The sequence below is a fragment of the Ruditapes philippinarum genome, unplaced genomic scaffold, assembly GCF_026571515.1.
Source record: "Ruditapes philippinarum isolate M1 unplaced genomic scaffold, ASM2657151v2 ctg8150_1_1_1_1, whole genome shotgun sequence".
Taxonomy (NCBI): Eukaryota; Metazoa; Mollusca; class Bivalvia; order Venerida; family Veneridae; genus Ruditapes; species Ruditapes philippinarum.
In genome coordinates, this window is record NW_026854433.1 from 28,129 (window position 1) to 45,698 (window position 17,570).

At 28.8% G+C, this 17,570-nt stretch overlaps 1 protein-coding gene across 1 annotated transcript; it reads left to right on the plus strand.

Annotated features, from left to right (window-relative positions):
- The first annotated feature begins 2,886 nt into the window (after positions 1 to 2,886).
- Positions 2,887 to 16,109, plus strand: LOC132740120 (uncharacterized). The gene is made up of 6 exons (XM_060727972.1): positions 2,887 to 3,174; positions 14,073 to 14,224; positions 14,589 to 14,610; positions 14,903 to 14,941; positions 15,233 to 15,628; positions 15,898 to 16,109. The coding sequence occupies exons 2-6, from the start codon at positions 14,105 to 14,107 to the stop codon at positions 15,942 to 15,944; spliced, it is 624 nt and encodes a 207-aa protein (XP_060583955.1). The 5' UTR covers positions 2,887 to 3,174; positions 14,073 to 14,104; the 3' UTR covers positions 15,945 to 16,109.
- Positions 16,110 to 17,570: the final 1,461 nt, after the last annotated feature.

Genomic DNA, 17,570 nt, shown 5'->3' on the forward strand with positions numbered 1-17,570 from the left:
AAAGACAATATCCGTAAAATAAATAATATCAGTAGACTTCCTTTATGTCAAAAGGTAAGTTTGATATATGTCTGTGTTTGCCATATAAGTTTTTGTTAATAATTGCAAAGGCATATTTCATGTTGATAGCCAATACATTTTGAAACCTTGATAATACCATGATGTTAATGATGACAGAAAACTGCAAAATCTTAATTGACGGCGAAATAAGAAAAATAATTTAAATGTACTTCCTCGTGGGTAGAGTTTCACTGTTTCTTTTGTTTCATAATTTGCGGATATATTTATTCAGGTCTTAAAGCTGTTGTTGTATACCATTTATTACAAAAATGACATAATTATTCTGTCAAAAATCATTTATTTGCAATTTCTGAACATTTGATGTGAGGATCTGTCAAAAAGGTTTTTTTTTACATCGGTGCTAATTGATAAGTAAAATACATATGAAAATAAATAAATATATCTAACCTGACTTCTGAGAAATATTTTTCACATTGAGAATTTTAGACATATAAAAAGAAAATATACAGCTGCGTTGATTATATGTTTACATCTGCGATCTTTTTATGTAACAATAATCAAGGAAATATTTTATTCAATTAACGAACGTCAAGGTCTTAGATATGTCTTACCATGGTCTGCCCAAGATAAAGTATAAAATATAGATGAGAGGTTTTTCGGTATAAGTAACAAATAAACACTTGAAAGAAAGGAAACGTAAATTAACAAAAGAATCGGCTGGTGGGAAAAATAATAGATTTTCTGTTGTAAAATCATTAAAGTAATTCTCATACATATGTTTTCTACTGTGTTTCTAAAAACACTAACTCAACGACATAAGAAGGGGTGTTGGGAAAATATTTTGTTTGACAAAATCAAACCAAATCTGCAATGTTCATGTAATGTTTTTGTTATAAATGCTTTCGAGTGATTAGCCTTTTCTACTTTTCCAGATTTTATTCTTGTTAAGATATAAAGTATATTGATGACTTTTATAAATTTGAAATACGCATATTGGATGTGTTATTTGATTTTAATATTTTTGGTCATCTCTGCATAAATAAACAAACAATAAAATTTTACAGAAAAAATATTTATAAAGTTTAAATTATCTGATTGCTATTAAGGTAAAAACAACTGGGAGAAACATTGTAAATGAAATATAAATATATATTTGTTTTTCGAATATTTTTTAAAAAAATAATATTGTATATTTATTCGTGTACTAAAATTATACTTACGAGTCTAGCTAAATATATAAGAGAATCAATTTAAATTCAGGATCACTGTTGTTAGAACTAACAATTGAATTTTGATTTTGTTACAAATTTATACTCAAAATTTATTTTATTCTTTGTGTCAACTTTGTTTATATTATAACCAAATTGTTTTACAAGTGACAGTTATATTTTCCTATACAATTGCTGTTCAATCTCCATTTTAACATGAAACCCAATGCTATTTGCATGTTTGTACGATTTAATGAAATAATGTAAATCAAGGTTAAGACGTCTTCATCTCTTTAAATATCAGAAAAACGAAAATCAGCATTTTTTTCCTTCATTTCAATTCCTAAATGCAGCTTAAATGTGGAAGTTTGCAAGCTGTTTATAAATTTATAGATATGTATTAACAGTTGACATATCGTGGATATAAACACGAGAACATTGAACTATCGGACATTTAATTATCATGAATATTATCTTTAATGATATATATTTTAATAAATCTTTTAAGTGGATGTATTGAAGAAATTTTATCAGGTTTATTTAAACTCTAAAAGCAAAGGAATAAAAAACGTAGGTACGAATTGTTGCACACATTCGAAGAATTTAAAATCATTTCGACAAATGTCAATTGAACACAAAGCAGTGCATTTTACTAACATTAGAAGTTGAATAATCAATGTTTCAACTCTGCTACTCATGGTTGTCACTCTCAATAAGAATAATGATAATATCAAATTTCTAAAGAATTTATTGCCTAGTCATACTTTGTTATTTGTCCGCAGAGATCATCCTAAATGCAGCTTACAAATAACAAGACTTCATCTGTGTTTGTTTAAACGTATCATGTTAGACAATGGAATGACGCACTAAGCTATTTGCATAGTGTTCAGACATAATTTGACATGATTAAGTCTGTAATTGTATCAGGTCTTTCATGAAGTGGCAGTCAATACAGTATTAGACAGTAGGTTGTTCTTTATTAGTCTAGAATAGTTTTGTTTCTATGGTTGAAGCAAACTAAATTGTTGTTTTATACTGCGTTTGTTTGATACTTTGGTTTATACTTTTACTTAATCTCACTTTAATATTTCTTCGTGTGATGATGTTGCCTGGAGCACAGAACATTTGAACAAAACTCATCAATATATTTTCAATTCAAAATACGAAACCATTGTTGAAAAATGTTACAGGCTCGGTTTGATTAATTTCAGTCATGGGTAAACGACCCTAGCTACATCATATCTCTAGCACCGTCATCCGCGATAAGCAGAATTCAGTATTTAAAATATAAAAATGGTAAATTTGCAAATTAAAATTTATAAACAGATGTAATTGAACAGCTTTGTAGATTTTATTAAATAAACTATTCAGACATAACTTTGCAAATCTATTCCAAAAAAACTATAAACAAAAATTAATAAGATGACTTCTCCAATATTCAAATACAAAGAAATATAAAATGTATATTTAACGCCATGACAAATAGATTAAAATTGCTACACTCTATTTCTATTACAGCGAATTTGTAGCATAACCTCTCGCACTTACCGTTATCTCTTATGAGACAATATATTCAATCACGTTCACGCAAGTGTTCTTGGTTATTGGTTATTGTTTACAGCGTACCGCTCCACGTACTACAAAAACCGTGCTTTAAATAGCCCCATGTTTATAAACTCGTGTTGAGTCCATCGGAAAAGTGGCGATACTATATAAAAGAGTCAAACCCTTTCGTTAACGTCTATCGTGAAATTGGCTTTATCGTGAGTTATTTCAGTTAAGACAGAAAATTTATTATTCTTTTAAATAAATTTTAAAATGACATATTTTCATGAATATTTACATTTGTGAATTAGACAAGGGTTGATATTGATGCAAACGTTGAAAAACAAGTTTAGAAAAGTTAACTAAACAACGTACGAGGCAGAAATTCTGTTGGAATAAGGTAACTTTTTGATAATATTTTAAATAGTTTAGCAATAAAAATTAAACTGAAAAGAGTGTTGTGATGAAATTGGAAATTAGTAAGAAAGGTTAAAAAGGAATCGGAAAAAAAGTTAGGTATTTTAGCAATAATTTTATTTAAAAAAAAAACTCTGACAGTGCAGTCTTGAATTTAATTAGAAGACAGTTTTTACAAAATTTTCAAAAAATATTTTTTCTGTGAATGACAATTGAATAAGACGTAAAATATTACATGGCATTTGAATTTTATGTCAGACACTAAGTTTAGAAATTTGCTAAAGATATTTCTCAGTTAATGTTCTGTATATAAAACAGCAACACATAGTACATTATAAAACGGTTAATTTGTTATCATTATTCCCATTTAACATACTGTCCTTTTCTGAATATAAAAGAATAATAAAACGTTGATGTCAAGAAAGAGATAAATTATAAGTTCTGAATACAATATTTTAACTTTATAATTAGGCAAGTCATTACTGTACTTTTAAAAATAGCTAAACAATTATAGCTTCACTTTAAAATTGGTCATACAATTTTTGATAACAGCATAACAATTAAATACCATTGAAATGATAGTTTAAATAAAAAGCGAAAATAGTTACAACTTGTTAAAAGTTTTGTATTTATCTACTATAGAAATGTATTATAAGCTCTTTGTCTTACTTGTTCAGGTTATGAATTGTTTCGAGTTGACTGCACTCTATATCAGTTTGATACACAAACAATTTATCGCACTAGTAAATATATTACTTGCATATCAATTTTGCTTAATAAAGCCATAATTGTCTTTCTAGAAATAAAATTTATGCCAAATAGAATTTTATATCATTTGTAGGATTTATCGCAATCAAATTTATAAAGTATTTGACAATTTTTGCACAATTAGTACACTTACTTTCAAATACTGAAATGAAGAAAACATATACAAACGGCTCATGGTATCAAAAGGAATTTAAAGTGTTTTGTCCGTAATAACAAAACAAAAGTTAAGTGTTATAGCTCCACGGTGCCTGCTGTTCAAAGCAGTATTGCTTCTTCTTGATATTTTAACTATGAGTTAACTATATGTTAACTAGGATATTTCCAAAGTGTCTAACTTTTCGAAGAAGTATATCAATGTACTTTATAATGAGAACGAGTAGCTCTATAGAGTGTTATAAGAAGGGTAAAAAAGGAGCATTCATATTTAAAGACTGATTTGCCTTAAACATCATTCAGAACTTCAAATGTCTTTCTTTTATTTTTCAAAATTATGTTAACTTTCCCAGGTTTAAATTAACGTTTATATTTACTATGTATTCCTCCTGAATTAATTCATATCTTGTTTTGTCTATATGAAAAAATAAAGTGATACTAAATTGTTTTTACATGATATCATGTACATATTGAAGCTCGACTCACACTGCCTGTAGCGATCACGAGGTGTAAACTTAGTAGTTCTGAAAAAAGGTAATAATTCTATCAAAGCATATCCGAGAAAAATATTTTATTCTGTTACGTTTTATTGTTAAAGATATGTTTGCGTCTTAATAAGATTTCTACCCTCCATTTGTCTTTTATTGAAATCCATTTCACTGTCATCGGGTTCTACCAAGTTCACTATGCTCTGTAATTGACAGAAATGGCAAAAATATTCTCATGTCAAGTATAAATATTTGTCATTTCAGATATTTGTATAGATGTAATTAGGTTAGCGTGTGGCGTTAAAAAGGGCTAATTGCATGATAAAATAATTTATTAACTTGGAATCAAATAGCCTTCGTTTTTCTTTGATTTTCTTTTATGCATCAAATATGAACAAATCATATATATTGTTAATGTACCTATGTTATTTCACAATACTTAAATTCTTATTCTACTAGAATTAAAACGTTTTCTTGCCGTTTCCAATTTTCATTTGAAGGCTGTGTCAAATTGAATTTAGAATTGTACTTAACAAAGTATTAAAACTTATATTTTCAAACAAAAGTATATAAATGGAGTTATTTTAAGGAAACATAAATATGTCTATCTCCTACAACTTATGTTCATCAAAATATATTTTTTTGATTGGCATAACATGTTTAAATAGTGTAATAATATTTCTAAAAATACAAATATGTAAATATTTAAAAAAAAACACAAGTAAAAACTCGCAATCAAATATATTTGCTGATATCAAACTAAATTTTAATATTCATTTAATAATCACTGATTAGTAGGTCGCCATTATACGTTTTTTTCATCCTTTATTAACACAATGCAGTAAGAACAACAGATAGGCGATATAAAAATCATTCTTATCTCTTAAATCACATTACTTAAATTAATTAAAGCATTTGATACTAGGCAGGAAATTTATTTACTTGATAAAATATTTCCAAATAAGGACACATTTAGTTGAAGTATTAAGTCACAAAATGTTAGCACTGACAAATCATTTAAACAATTCTACTTCAGAACTATAATAAAGGTTGAATGCACATTGTAAATTGAATGATAAAATTTCAACAGAAACTTTCAGGATAAAAGCATGTAATCACTTTCCGTAATTGTGCAACTGAAATGTAATTGTAGGCGTAATATGCTTGTTATACTACACTTTCTAAACAGGAAACCTTCAAAGTAGATGCATAACATAATTGAACATTTGTAACAGAAATGCTGTTACAAATTACTTTTAAACATGGCTTAATTTTTCCGCTAGGAACAGCGTGCATCATTTAATCACAAATTGTGATAATGACCTTAAATCCATTTACACGTCGGGTATACTAGGTTTAGGTCATTGCTTAAAAGATTAAGGTAATTGATATAACCTGTTTTATGATCTTGTCTATTTACGTATAGTTAAAAAAAGCGAAAAAAAAAACACCAAAGTTTACACTTTATTTAAACAATACGAAATTCAATGCAATAGACATTCATAAATCTAGCGTAGCAAAATATATATCATTAAATCAAAAATAATAAAGGTTATTTATCAGAATATAGTAGTCCTCTTTAGGCAAATCCTGGTTTAATGTTTTCATTTTCAATCAATTTATCATAGTTGTAACAAATGATTAGCGTAGCGAAATAAATATCATTTAACCAAAAAAATAGTAAAAAAATAACATAATATATAAGTCAGTTTTGATAAAATTCTTCGTTCAATGTTTTCTCTTTCACTTAATGTATTATACACATGTAGCTGTAACAAATGATTATTACAGATTTTACGTGCGCGCTACATCTTGTTCAGGGGACATAGCTTTGATTCTATGATGTTTAATTTTGACCCTTGTATATCTTTAATTACAATAAGAGAATAGTCATTCGATATAGTATTTTTCCGATAAATGAAAAATATTTACCAACGAACGAAATATAGCAATGGAATATGTGATTTGCTGACAATTATTTGTTTTGATACAAGTCTTCAACGAGATATGTGAATGTTAAAAAAACATTGGATTCATCTGATCTGTATTCAATTATAGGAATAAAGGATTTGTAATTATTGCCTGAATGACAAAATAAATAGTCATTTGTCTGTTTAATTAAATGTGTGTAACAAAATTATTGATTTTGTCTTCACAATTTACCTTGTTGTCATGTAGCCCGTTATGAAGACCTATTTGTAAACCTTGAAAATTGACGTTCATCAACACTGGTAATATATAGTTAAAGTATTAACAGAGTTGTCTCAATTAACTCACTTCAAATCAAACAAGCAATAATTGATCAAACGAAAATCATTGTTTTTGTAAGCAAATCAGTCTAAGCATTTATACTGAAGAAGAAAATTAGACAAGCTATTTTGCAAAATGTCAAAAAATGTAAACAATAAGATGAATTGTTGTAGAAAATGATTTCAGTAGTATTTTTTTTAAACTTTTTGTTGTTGTTGTTTTATAATTTTACTTAAAGAAAAGATCTACAGATAAACCATTGAACTACGATGTGAAACTTATTTCCCAAAAATAATTGTTTGCTATGACAAAACACTCATACATCGTCTTACTTATTAGATTTGATTCTATAAATTGGTTTTGTACAGTAAAGAGCACTTGTATGAAAGGACATCTCGTACATCGTTTGAATGTAAAAAGTCACATTACTTTGTATAGAGACCTTGGTTGACATTTGATACAATAATGGTAGTTTTACTTATTCCAAAAGATAAGAAACAGTAAAATATTAATGTTGCCGCACATTTCAATCTTATTGGTTTTTATGGAATTTGTCGTTACATTTTATTATCTGTAACCAACAAATGTTAATTTTCTGCTTTACATTTTGGAGAGCAAAGAGCAAAGAGAATAACTGCTTACGCGTTTTCTAAAACGGAAGATATGTAGATGTGCAACGTAACTAACGATACTTTTTTGTCATTGGAATTGTCATAAAAGGAAAATATTTTGAATCATCATGTTTGCATAAATACTTGCATTTTGTATTATATGATCCACTATTACTAGGGTTCATCCGCCAGTTAAGGCACAAATAACAATTTTCGCTGACTAGTATGGATACCTGACATGTCAATAGCCATGCCCTAAAAGTGTTAAATTTTGAAGTACAAAGTGGTGATAATTTACCTCCGTGCACCCTCCACAGAGTATAAGTGAATTTTGAGCTGAAAGAGGACAATTGTACAGCGGTCAATGACGGAAGGGTAGTTTGGTATCCATGACCTGCGGTATATGTATAAAACAGCGCTCGGATCTTGGAATGTGTCCTTGGTGAAAGATTCGGCCAAGCTCCAAATCGTCTACCGCTGCCCCTTGCATGTTCAAGGACGTGCATGTACCATTAGGAACAATATTACGGATGTGAGTTTACACACGGTCTCGAATCCGTTTCTTGAACCAAGCAGTACTAAGTAATGTGTGTAAAGTTTCTTGCTTAAGCAAAAGACATCGGCTTGCCTCTGACATATTTACTTTATATGTATAGATAATATAAATATCATGAAAATAATATTCAGTGTTATAAAAATGTCGATAATTGAAAATGTACTGAAATTTGGTTGATTGTAAATTGAAACAATTGTAATAAATAGAAGTTATTTTTTGTTGTAGGCTGTTTTTAAAGCTGAAGGTACCAACTTCATTTATCCTGAGCCGATCACTATCATAATTTAAGATGTTGCGGCTGCTTTTTATGATGTCGCGTTCACAAAGCAATGCGTAAATTATTTATTTCCAGTTCCATCATATTAGAACAAAATAGAATACCAGATGTGTTTTTATCAAAGGGGAAAAAACCTATTTTCTTACTATTCCTAACTAAAGGATTTGATATACTTTAATAATTTCTCTTTTAAGTTTAGAAACACAGTTTTGTTATCACTGCTTTCATGACAAAATTTATTTATTTATAAATTTCTTTGAAAAACGTAATGTGTCACGCGAGCCCGTGTTAATACTGAAAAGCTCTGTAAATCTTATAGATTGCACTCGGAAAAAAAACACTTTGAGAATCAAACTTAAATAAGTACTGACATTGACGGCTTAATGGTCCGTCAAACAAGATTTCTGACATTTGCAGTTTTCAAATAACATTGGGTTTTTGCTTTTTTGTTGTCGTTCTTTATTAAAAAAATATTTGTTTGTTTGTCTGTTTTCTGTTGTTTATTTTCCTGTTGTTTTTCCTCTGGTGTTTTTTTAGTTTTGTTGAAATCAATGATTTAGAAAAGGACATTTTGTCAAAAATGTCACATTAATAAGACCAATCTATAACTCAGGATGACAATTTTGCAAGATGTCTGCATTTGAAAGATTTTCACAGTTTTAATCAAAATGAACTTCGTTTATACCATCACTTCATTGAAGCCAGACCACTCCATCAATTACGTAGTTGACCATATAAAATCATTTACTTACTTTGAAGTTAGAATATAACCGAGACTAATTAATAATCCTTCTTTTCACTTTATTTTTCAAGTAAACGTTTTTTCCTCTGATTGTGTCAGACACTTATGTTGTTGGCCGCTTTTTCTGGTGTGTTTTCTGACAATATAAATCATGTTTAATCAATTTAAACATTTATACCCGACTTTAATTACTTCTGTCAGATTAACATTGATATAAAAAGAAAGATATTTGTGAGACAGGTAAATTCCATTATCAGTTACACTCGGCAAAAACACGCGCCATTTCTTGTTCTTATTTAGATATATTCCATCTATCTTAAACAATTATCACAAATCTATTCTGATAACAAGTGAACTAAAATGTCTATGTTTCGTTTGAAAAAAAGATAAAAGTAATCAAATGAATTTCGGATGTTGTGTTGATTTCAACAGAATTACTATAAGACGAAAAATGATCAAATTTAGATTCAAACCTATAACATTCAGTTTGAAACTAAAAGTCTTATCACCTAATTACTCATATCATATCATATATCATTGTTATGTGATACTACTACTGTTATTATTACTATTACTATTATTATTATTTTTATTATTATTATTATTATGTTTTTCGAAACTTATCTACTAATACCAGTCACCCATTGTACGACTGTACAAATTGAAATTATGAAAATTAGTATAAACATCTTTATATCAAAATCATGATTTTTTAAAGAAAGAACACAAGAAATTATAGAAATAGTTCATCCACTAAAGTTGCATATAATTACAAAAATATATTAAATGTGTTGAGGGTTAGAACTAGCAACTATGCGATTGCTATGCTATCATACTTACCACTAGGCCGTCGGCACATTAGTATCAAATTAAGTAGTGAGAACTTTCTTATCATTTAAAGTCAGTAAGTACATCTTAATAAATTACGGAAACTAACGAAAAATCTCCGAGGAAAATCATAGATTAATCTTTTTCAAACGAATTAGCACCAAACAAAAATGGAGTAATAATAAATTTAATTGTAAAATATAACTGAATGTAAACTGAACAAAGTGACATTATTTAAATGATTGAAAACGTATATGCATAGCAGACGGCATCGGTATTTCCGTAGACTGAAGTATTACTTTTAGTTATCAGTTTGATACCGAGAGCAAAATTAGCTGAAATAAATCGAGATATAGTCTTCCATCTTCCAGATGTTTGAATAAACGATAACCCTTCTACAATAAAGACTGTCAATACAAGCATAATCCGAAAATTAACAAAGCTATATATCTTATTGATAACATGAAGGTACATTCTAAAACGCGTACTCATTAATAATACGATTCTACAGAGAAATGATCCTGACTTGTCGAAATTTGTTTTACATGCACAAACATGTAAATCTATGATCATTTTAAAATCGAAAGTCTTGAGGTTGATTGAAAAGTAATGAGTATACTTCCTGAGAGCTTAACTACAAAACATGAAGATTTTAATTAAAGATAAAACAGCGAAGTACAGTTGTAGAACAATTAATTGATTGTTTTAAGTTGTATTCCCAACACCCAAGCAATTTAAATAGAGACTTAGTCTTTAATGAATTGATGATTGGTAACCGTTATAAGTTCGTTTGAAAAAATAACACAATTATTTTTGTAAAAAAGCATCAAGTAGTCAAATCTGATAAAAAACATTACTTTTGATTCCTAATGACCCAAATAGTTATTTCACTATTTTATTGAAGATATGAAGGCTTAATTAATTGTCTTTTTGTATAGGTCAAATTGAATTAAAGCAAATTGATTGGTTTGTTCTCAATAACTCATGACCTTTGATTCCATGTAATTGACCAAAGGAAAACGTGTGAAGTCACATATTGTCACAATTAAGTTTATAGCGACTAAACTAACAATTCATTTTATCACCAAAATAAGTAAAGTATGGTACAATGTATCATGTTTCGGCATGTTATCTTGTTAGTTAAATTTTGAAAGGAATTCGATTTTAAAAACATTGTTCTTGGACATTCTTTCTACTGGTTTTATGTTCACTTATAATCGTAGTCTACAGCTGTAATTTAGAGTATCACTAAATGATAAATAAGGCTGTTGACGTAAAATGATTGACATTTTTAACTTCAAAAAATAATGTTATTTAATAAATATTCAAAACGACAATGTACTCAGTTTAATTGTTCTCATGTGTTTCATTGAACAAATGCAAATACTATTAAATTGAAACTGATATAATAGAAATACAAATCCAACATGAAAAAAACTATTAAAAGTATTTATGATTAATTATAATATCCCAGAAAAAGGGATTTTTAATCGTCCCGCAAAATATTGAATATCTGTTTAGCAATTTTATTTTCTGTTTTCATAAATCAATTTACAATGAATATTCGAAGCCATTAAAATGTACAATTATCAAATAGTATCAAAATCAAAGGAAATAGAAATACTAAACGATTTATATAAAACAATGATTATATATGAAAAATGAGAATTGTCTTTCGCAAGTGTTGTTATATATAATTATCACTATTTTGGTAAAAACAATACAACATAAAATACAAAATATTATATATATATGTCGAGCAATTTTACAATATTTATATATGAAAAATGAAAACTGTCTTTCGCATGTGATGTTATATATAATTATCACTTACTTGGTAAGAAACGTTACAACATCAGCAGGCCTTTGTCGAATGAACTTCTCAAATTTAGCAATTTTATAGTCATTTAGGGAAATAAAATTCATTATAATTATAAAAGGACAATATACGGTTCTTATGTTTAGAATAGAATAAATAAGTTTATCAGACGTTAAAAATATCAAATTCGTTATAATGCATTTAATAGGCAGCCATAAAAAAATGTAAAATCTAAATTTTTACAAAACAGCATTTAAAAACAGTTCTTATATGTGGCATAATCAATCAATATCGAACTTTTTGTCAATACTTGCATTATGAAGAAGACAATAAACTATGTATTGATCTGGCCAATACGTCTTCTAGTGATTTAAAGTTTTTTTATTGATTGGAGGCCTACAGTTAAGGTGTATCGCCTATTGCATCAGAAACATTACATTTAGAATTGTTTTGTATTGATTAAGTGCCTAGGTACTAGGTTCCCTTGATCAATCATATGATACAATACATGACAAAATGTATAAAAACAGGTCTTACGCCTAATGTATCTGTGACATTTCCTTTTCTAACTGCTGAGACTTGTGTGTTAAAATACATATCAACACATTTGATTCATTTCCTTCTATAGCTACTTGTTGATGTAAATCAACATATTGTTACCTTGTCATCACGGAAAATTCAAATACATTCTGAGATAGGAAATTAAAACTTTCTTCATTTTCAAAAGCAATATTATTTTGCTTTATAAAAGCATTAAAATAAATACTTAAGCAAATTTGCTTTCAATTTATAAACGCAATTGTGGGGTTTTGTCTGCTTTCAAAACATTCTTTTCTCAGAAACATGTCTAGATTGGCATTGTTATTACTCGTTCTCTTTATACTTATTTAAAAAAGAATATTGTCTACAAAGTACAACTGGCACATAAGTAAGAAAAATAACTTTTTTTCTATGACATTATATTTATTATCAATATAACAGGTAAATCTCATTTTATTCATACTGTGATAAAGTCACTTTTGTTTACAAAATAAAAGACATAATAATTCGCTCTAATCTCATTACAAAGACAAGACACATCTGTGAAACAATATGATAATAGCGTCATTTTCTCGAACATCACTTCCTGTAAAGGGAAGTAATTAGACCCTTAACGACATTTTATAAGGCGATGGCCGACAGATATTTCCGTAAGATAAAAAGCGAGTACAATAATGTGTTTTCACAACAGTAACAAAAAGTGATTGCAAGTTTTACAGCTAATCTTCGTATATCAGCATCCATTTTTGTATCCAATTCAAAAGTTCAAATTATACATTAGTTTAATGTTAATATACACTAATATTGTAAAAAGCGTATAAAATGTCTCCTTAATGAACTGACTAGTCTAAAACATTGTTGCAATTTCGTGTATCAATTGTAGATATGGAATGTTAACATGTCATGACATGAAGTTTTCTTTCATGCACAAACATCCAGGTTGATTTACATTTAGGACGCATTTGAACCGAGACGCTTTTAAACGTACACTTAAAATTTAATAACTTGTGATATATATCCACAGCATGCCTGAAAGTGTGAGCAATCCATCCAAAAACGTTTCATACTCTTTCGCAGTTAAAAGATTTTTTTATATTACATCACGTGACTTATTTACTGTTAAGCCTTATGTGACGCCAGAGAATTCCATCGGTAAAGTTACGTTGCAACATCACTTTCTGGAACAGTGACATAACCAAACAGCCATTTATGCGCATACCGTCTGTCTCTTATTAGTTACTGTGTTGAGATATATATTTGTGCGGTATAATAAAAAATAAAAGGCTTCCTACTGCGGATGATAGATATTCGCTTTTCAGTGGAATACGTTTCAAATGAGCTTGCTATGAAATAATAGTGTATTATGTCGAGAAGGACATTACTAGTATTAGTTTGTACTCCATTGCTAAAGTTACATAACGTTTCGTTGAACTATAACCAAAGTGTGATTACGTTAAGTGTTTCTATGAACTTGAACAGGAACAAATCATAGGAAAATCTCAATAGTCACGTTGTTCTTTTCGCTACAAACTCATTTACAGTTTACAGAATATATTAACGTACCTATAAAAATGCTCTGTGTTGAATTGAATAAAATATTATCATTATATACGAATATGAGTGTTTTTACTTCTATTTGCAATAATATTACATTTAAATTTATTTGGTTCTGTAACATTTACATGTACTTAAGACGTACTATACAAGCATGCCATTGATATTACGTTCTGAATGATTATGCAGGTCATTTTATTTATGTTAACTTACAATTGTCTTAAAAAACTTTATTCTGAGATCAAATAGGGTAAATCATCTTTTCACAATACACAAATGTCGTATTTATTTTCAGAAATAAGAAAATAAAATATCTTAACATATCCGATGGTCAGAGTAATGACGAATTGTACGACGCAGCTTTTATTTTCACTTTCCTTGGTGTATATGGTGTCATCAATATCATCGCCTTCATCATCGGTAAAATCAGAGAAATCAAGAAATAAGGTAACTATTGTAATTTGTTGCTTTGATCTTAATCAAACAAGGTAAACCAAGTGATGCCGGTTGCCTTTTTCGTCCTGAGATATAAAGTACTTTGTTAATGATATCAATTTGAAAACAAAGGTACTGTTTGGCACGACGTAAAACCTACCCAAAAACTCATTAAATACAGTTTATTATGTGAAAACATTATATTATCGTTGTTAATGTAACGTTTTATGTTATGATAAAAATTACACTTACCAAAAATATATTTGAAATCCTTTATTGTTGCGGGTAAAGAATTTTTACATAAAACGAAACATTATTTAAAAATCTACTTTTGTTATTATAATCACAGTCCAACTTGTGTGTAAACTTTTTTCAGAGATCATTACTTTTGGATAACCGTAAGTATTGCAAGTCTGATATGTTTTTTACTCAAACATTACGACTATGGTTAAGCAATAACATACTAGTAATGTTTAAATAAGTTGCTTCAAATGTCATTACAATATGTAGGAGATGTAAAGTATTCTTATTTTAATCATTTCAATAGCATACATTATGAACTAATAAAAAATAACTTCTGACAAGTCTAGTCAAATTTATTAAAGTTCGCATTAATGCCTTAGGCATGCTCTGTTTTTGTAATACATGTTTTTAAAGGATTCACACACATATTTTCATTTATTTTAACAGTATTACGCCACAGAGTTCGTTGGATGAAGCCTTATAAAGGTAATCTTATAAAACAAATTTAAAACTGTGAAGTGTTTTTCTATTACGATAGATGACTAGTTGATGAACACAATGAAAAACTATGTTAAACATGTTGCTATTTATTCTGCTCTTTCAAACAACGGATAACAGTTAGGTAATACGCATATGATATGTCTTTTTCTACAATATATTACTTATTATCGAGTTAAAAGTACCTTTTACTTGTTCCTGTTTTAAAGACGAGTGTAGTCATGATATATCTGTTGTGTTTTAATGTAAATAAAATATCAAAACATTATGTCTTTCCAGACACTAGTAAACGAAATGCGTTTGACGAGCTTGACTTTGATCAACTACTAAACGATCCAATATTTCAAGATATGGGCACTGGCGATTATGACTTTAATGAGATGGACATGAATACATTTCCCGATTATAGTGACGACGCTCCCTACGAGAAAGACGACTTTTCTAACATTCCTGAGCTCAACGACTTACCTCCTATTGAGAAAGACGAGATGTCGAACGTTATTCCTGGTGCAAAGGGACCTTTTGACTTTCCAACAAAGCAAAACAGCCTTGACTATCACAACCACGATATATTCGGCAACTCTGAAAAGCTTCCAGCTTTTACAGAGAGCGTGCATATGTACAATGTAGCGGAAACCCTTATGGATGAATTTATGCAATTTATAGACATGAAGAGTAAATACCTTTTATGATTTATCTATTTTGTATTACATAAACAAGTAATGTACTTGGAACTGCGTTTTATTTATCAAATTTTTAAGTTTATTAGTTTTGAAAGACACATTATTGATTGTAAAGACTCATAATTTAATAACAGCACTTTTTAAATGTGTCAAGATGTAAACAAATATACAGACAGACAGTCAAGAAAGGTATGTAAATAAACAATAAATGCTCATTTCTTAAAAGGAGATTCAAACATAAATTGTACTTTTATTTTTCAGACATGGGTTTGCTGGACAAGTGCTTGAAGAACAAATCCAAAAGATGAAAAACATTTTACTTATGTGAAATCATAACAAAATGGCACTTAAAGCCTTTGGTGACGACATTAATGACGATATTTATGAAACACAATTAATTTTTCTATACATCATATATTGTTTTCGTTTTGTATAAGTTCATTCCATGCTAAATAAAGTATAATTTTACAGAATCTTTTGCGTTATGTAAGTTTAACTAATTTCAATCAATTCGAAGCTTTACGGATTGTTTATTGGGGTGAAACTTGCAGCGAAATCATCCGATTGAGTGAACTGATTTTTGAATGACTGATTGGAAGAAATCACGCATCAATTATTTTTTAATGTTATATTCGCCATAAAACAGGGCAAATTACAAATGTACATGCCATAGTCAATGTTAATAACTTCATTTTCAAACGTAAACATAAACTACAGTGTTTCCTTACAATATTGAACAATTAATCTTGTAATGGGTCTTGTTTTACTCGTTTCCTGCCATCAGAAAAAAACTACTTCAGATAATGATCCTAAGGTCATGTAGATGTAGCTGTTGTGCAATATTTGTGTTTAATAAACCATCATAAATACATGTTACAGATACATGTCATTTTCAATTTGTAAGTCACTGCCGAGTAAAATAACGAGGAAATCGTGCAAAGTAACACAAAATTGTGCAATCTGTGACCCTTACGAGCACCACGAGACGTAAATGAACAAATATTCTAGAATTATTGCACACTTGTACAACTGTAAACTAAAAAAAAACCCATATTATCGGGGGATGTAATGCTGTTTAAGATATATAATGTCATTGCAGCCGTTTGCGATAATTTGTTTCTTTTTATTTGATAAGGAAAACAATACTTTGCTCTGTTTACTTATTGTGTTACTCATTTTGTCCATTACGTTGCACAAATTTGGCGTAACGTTTATGTTATTTGCACTTTCCAGTGTAACTGGATATACAAGGTATTTGAAATTCTGTGGAGACAAATTGACGAACGTTATAATCTTTATCATTCAAAAGTAAATCATTATAATTATGAATAAAAAATTACTAATTCTAATTTAGCGTTTTATTGAGCGCAAACGATGTTTACTTAACTCTTAACAGTATTGTTGAAAAATCTCATCAAATATTGTTCATAAATTAGGATTTTAAACGGGAAACCCCACGGTACCACTACAGTTCGTATTCGAATTTTAACACACAAATGAAGATTATAATCAGCTCGTGTATGTATAGTTGCTATCCGAAACACAGCAAATATGATATTTTCTTGTACAAACACACTTTAACCGTTTTAGCTTCACGGTGCACTAAGCCTGGGGTTCAGAAAAAAGTAATAATCTCATTAAAAAAATTAAACTTGTATGAAAACATCCGTTACAATGCGGGAATATACCGTTTAATTAGGACTGCAACTTATAGTCATGTTTGTTGATTTAATATTGATGTACGGATGATCCGAGGGCGGAGTTTCTCATGCAAACAGAAATAGTACTGAAGAGTTCGCCACAATGAGGCTGCCCATTTTTATGCTAATAAAACTCATTTTGGTTGACTGGGCACCAAAATAAGATCCATAGTCGATATGAAACCCAATTTATTAATGAAATGTTGCTATTTCTAGTTTTATAAAAAAAATTAA

Bases quoted from the DNA above. Each gene is read 5' to 3' on its own strand.
- LOC132740120 (XM_060727972.1), top strand. From the start codon at position 14,105: ATGGTCAGAGTAATGACGAATTGTACGACGCAGCTTTTATTTTCACTT. The intron at 14,225-14,588 runs GTAACTATTGTA...AACTTTTTTCAG, and splicing joins CAGAGAAATCAAGAAATAAG to AGATCATTACTTTTGGATAA. The intron at 14,942-15,232 runs GTAATCTTATAA...ATGTCTTTCCAG, and splicing joins TTGGATGAAGCCTTATAAAG to ACACTAGTAAACGAAATGCG.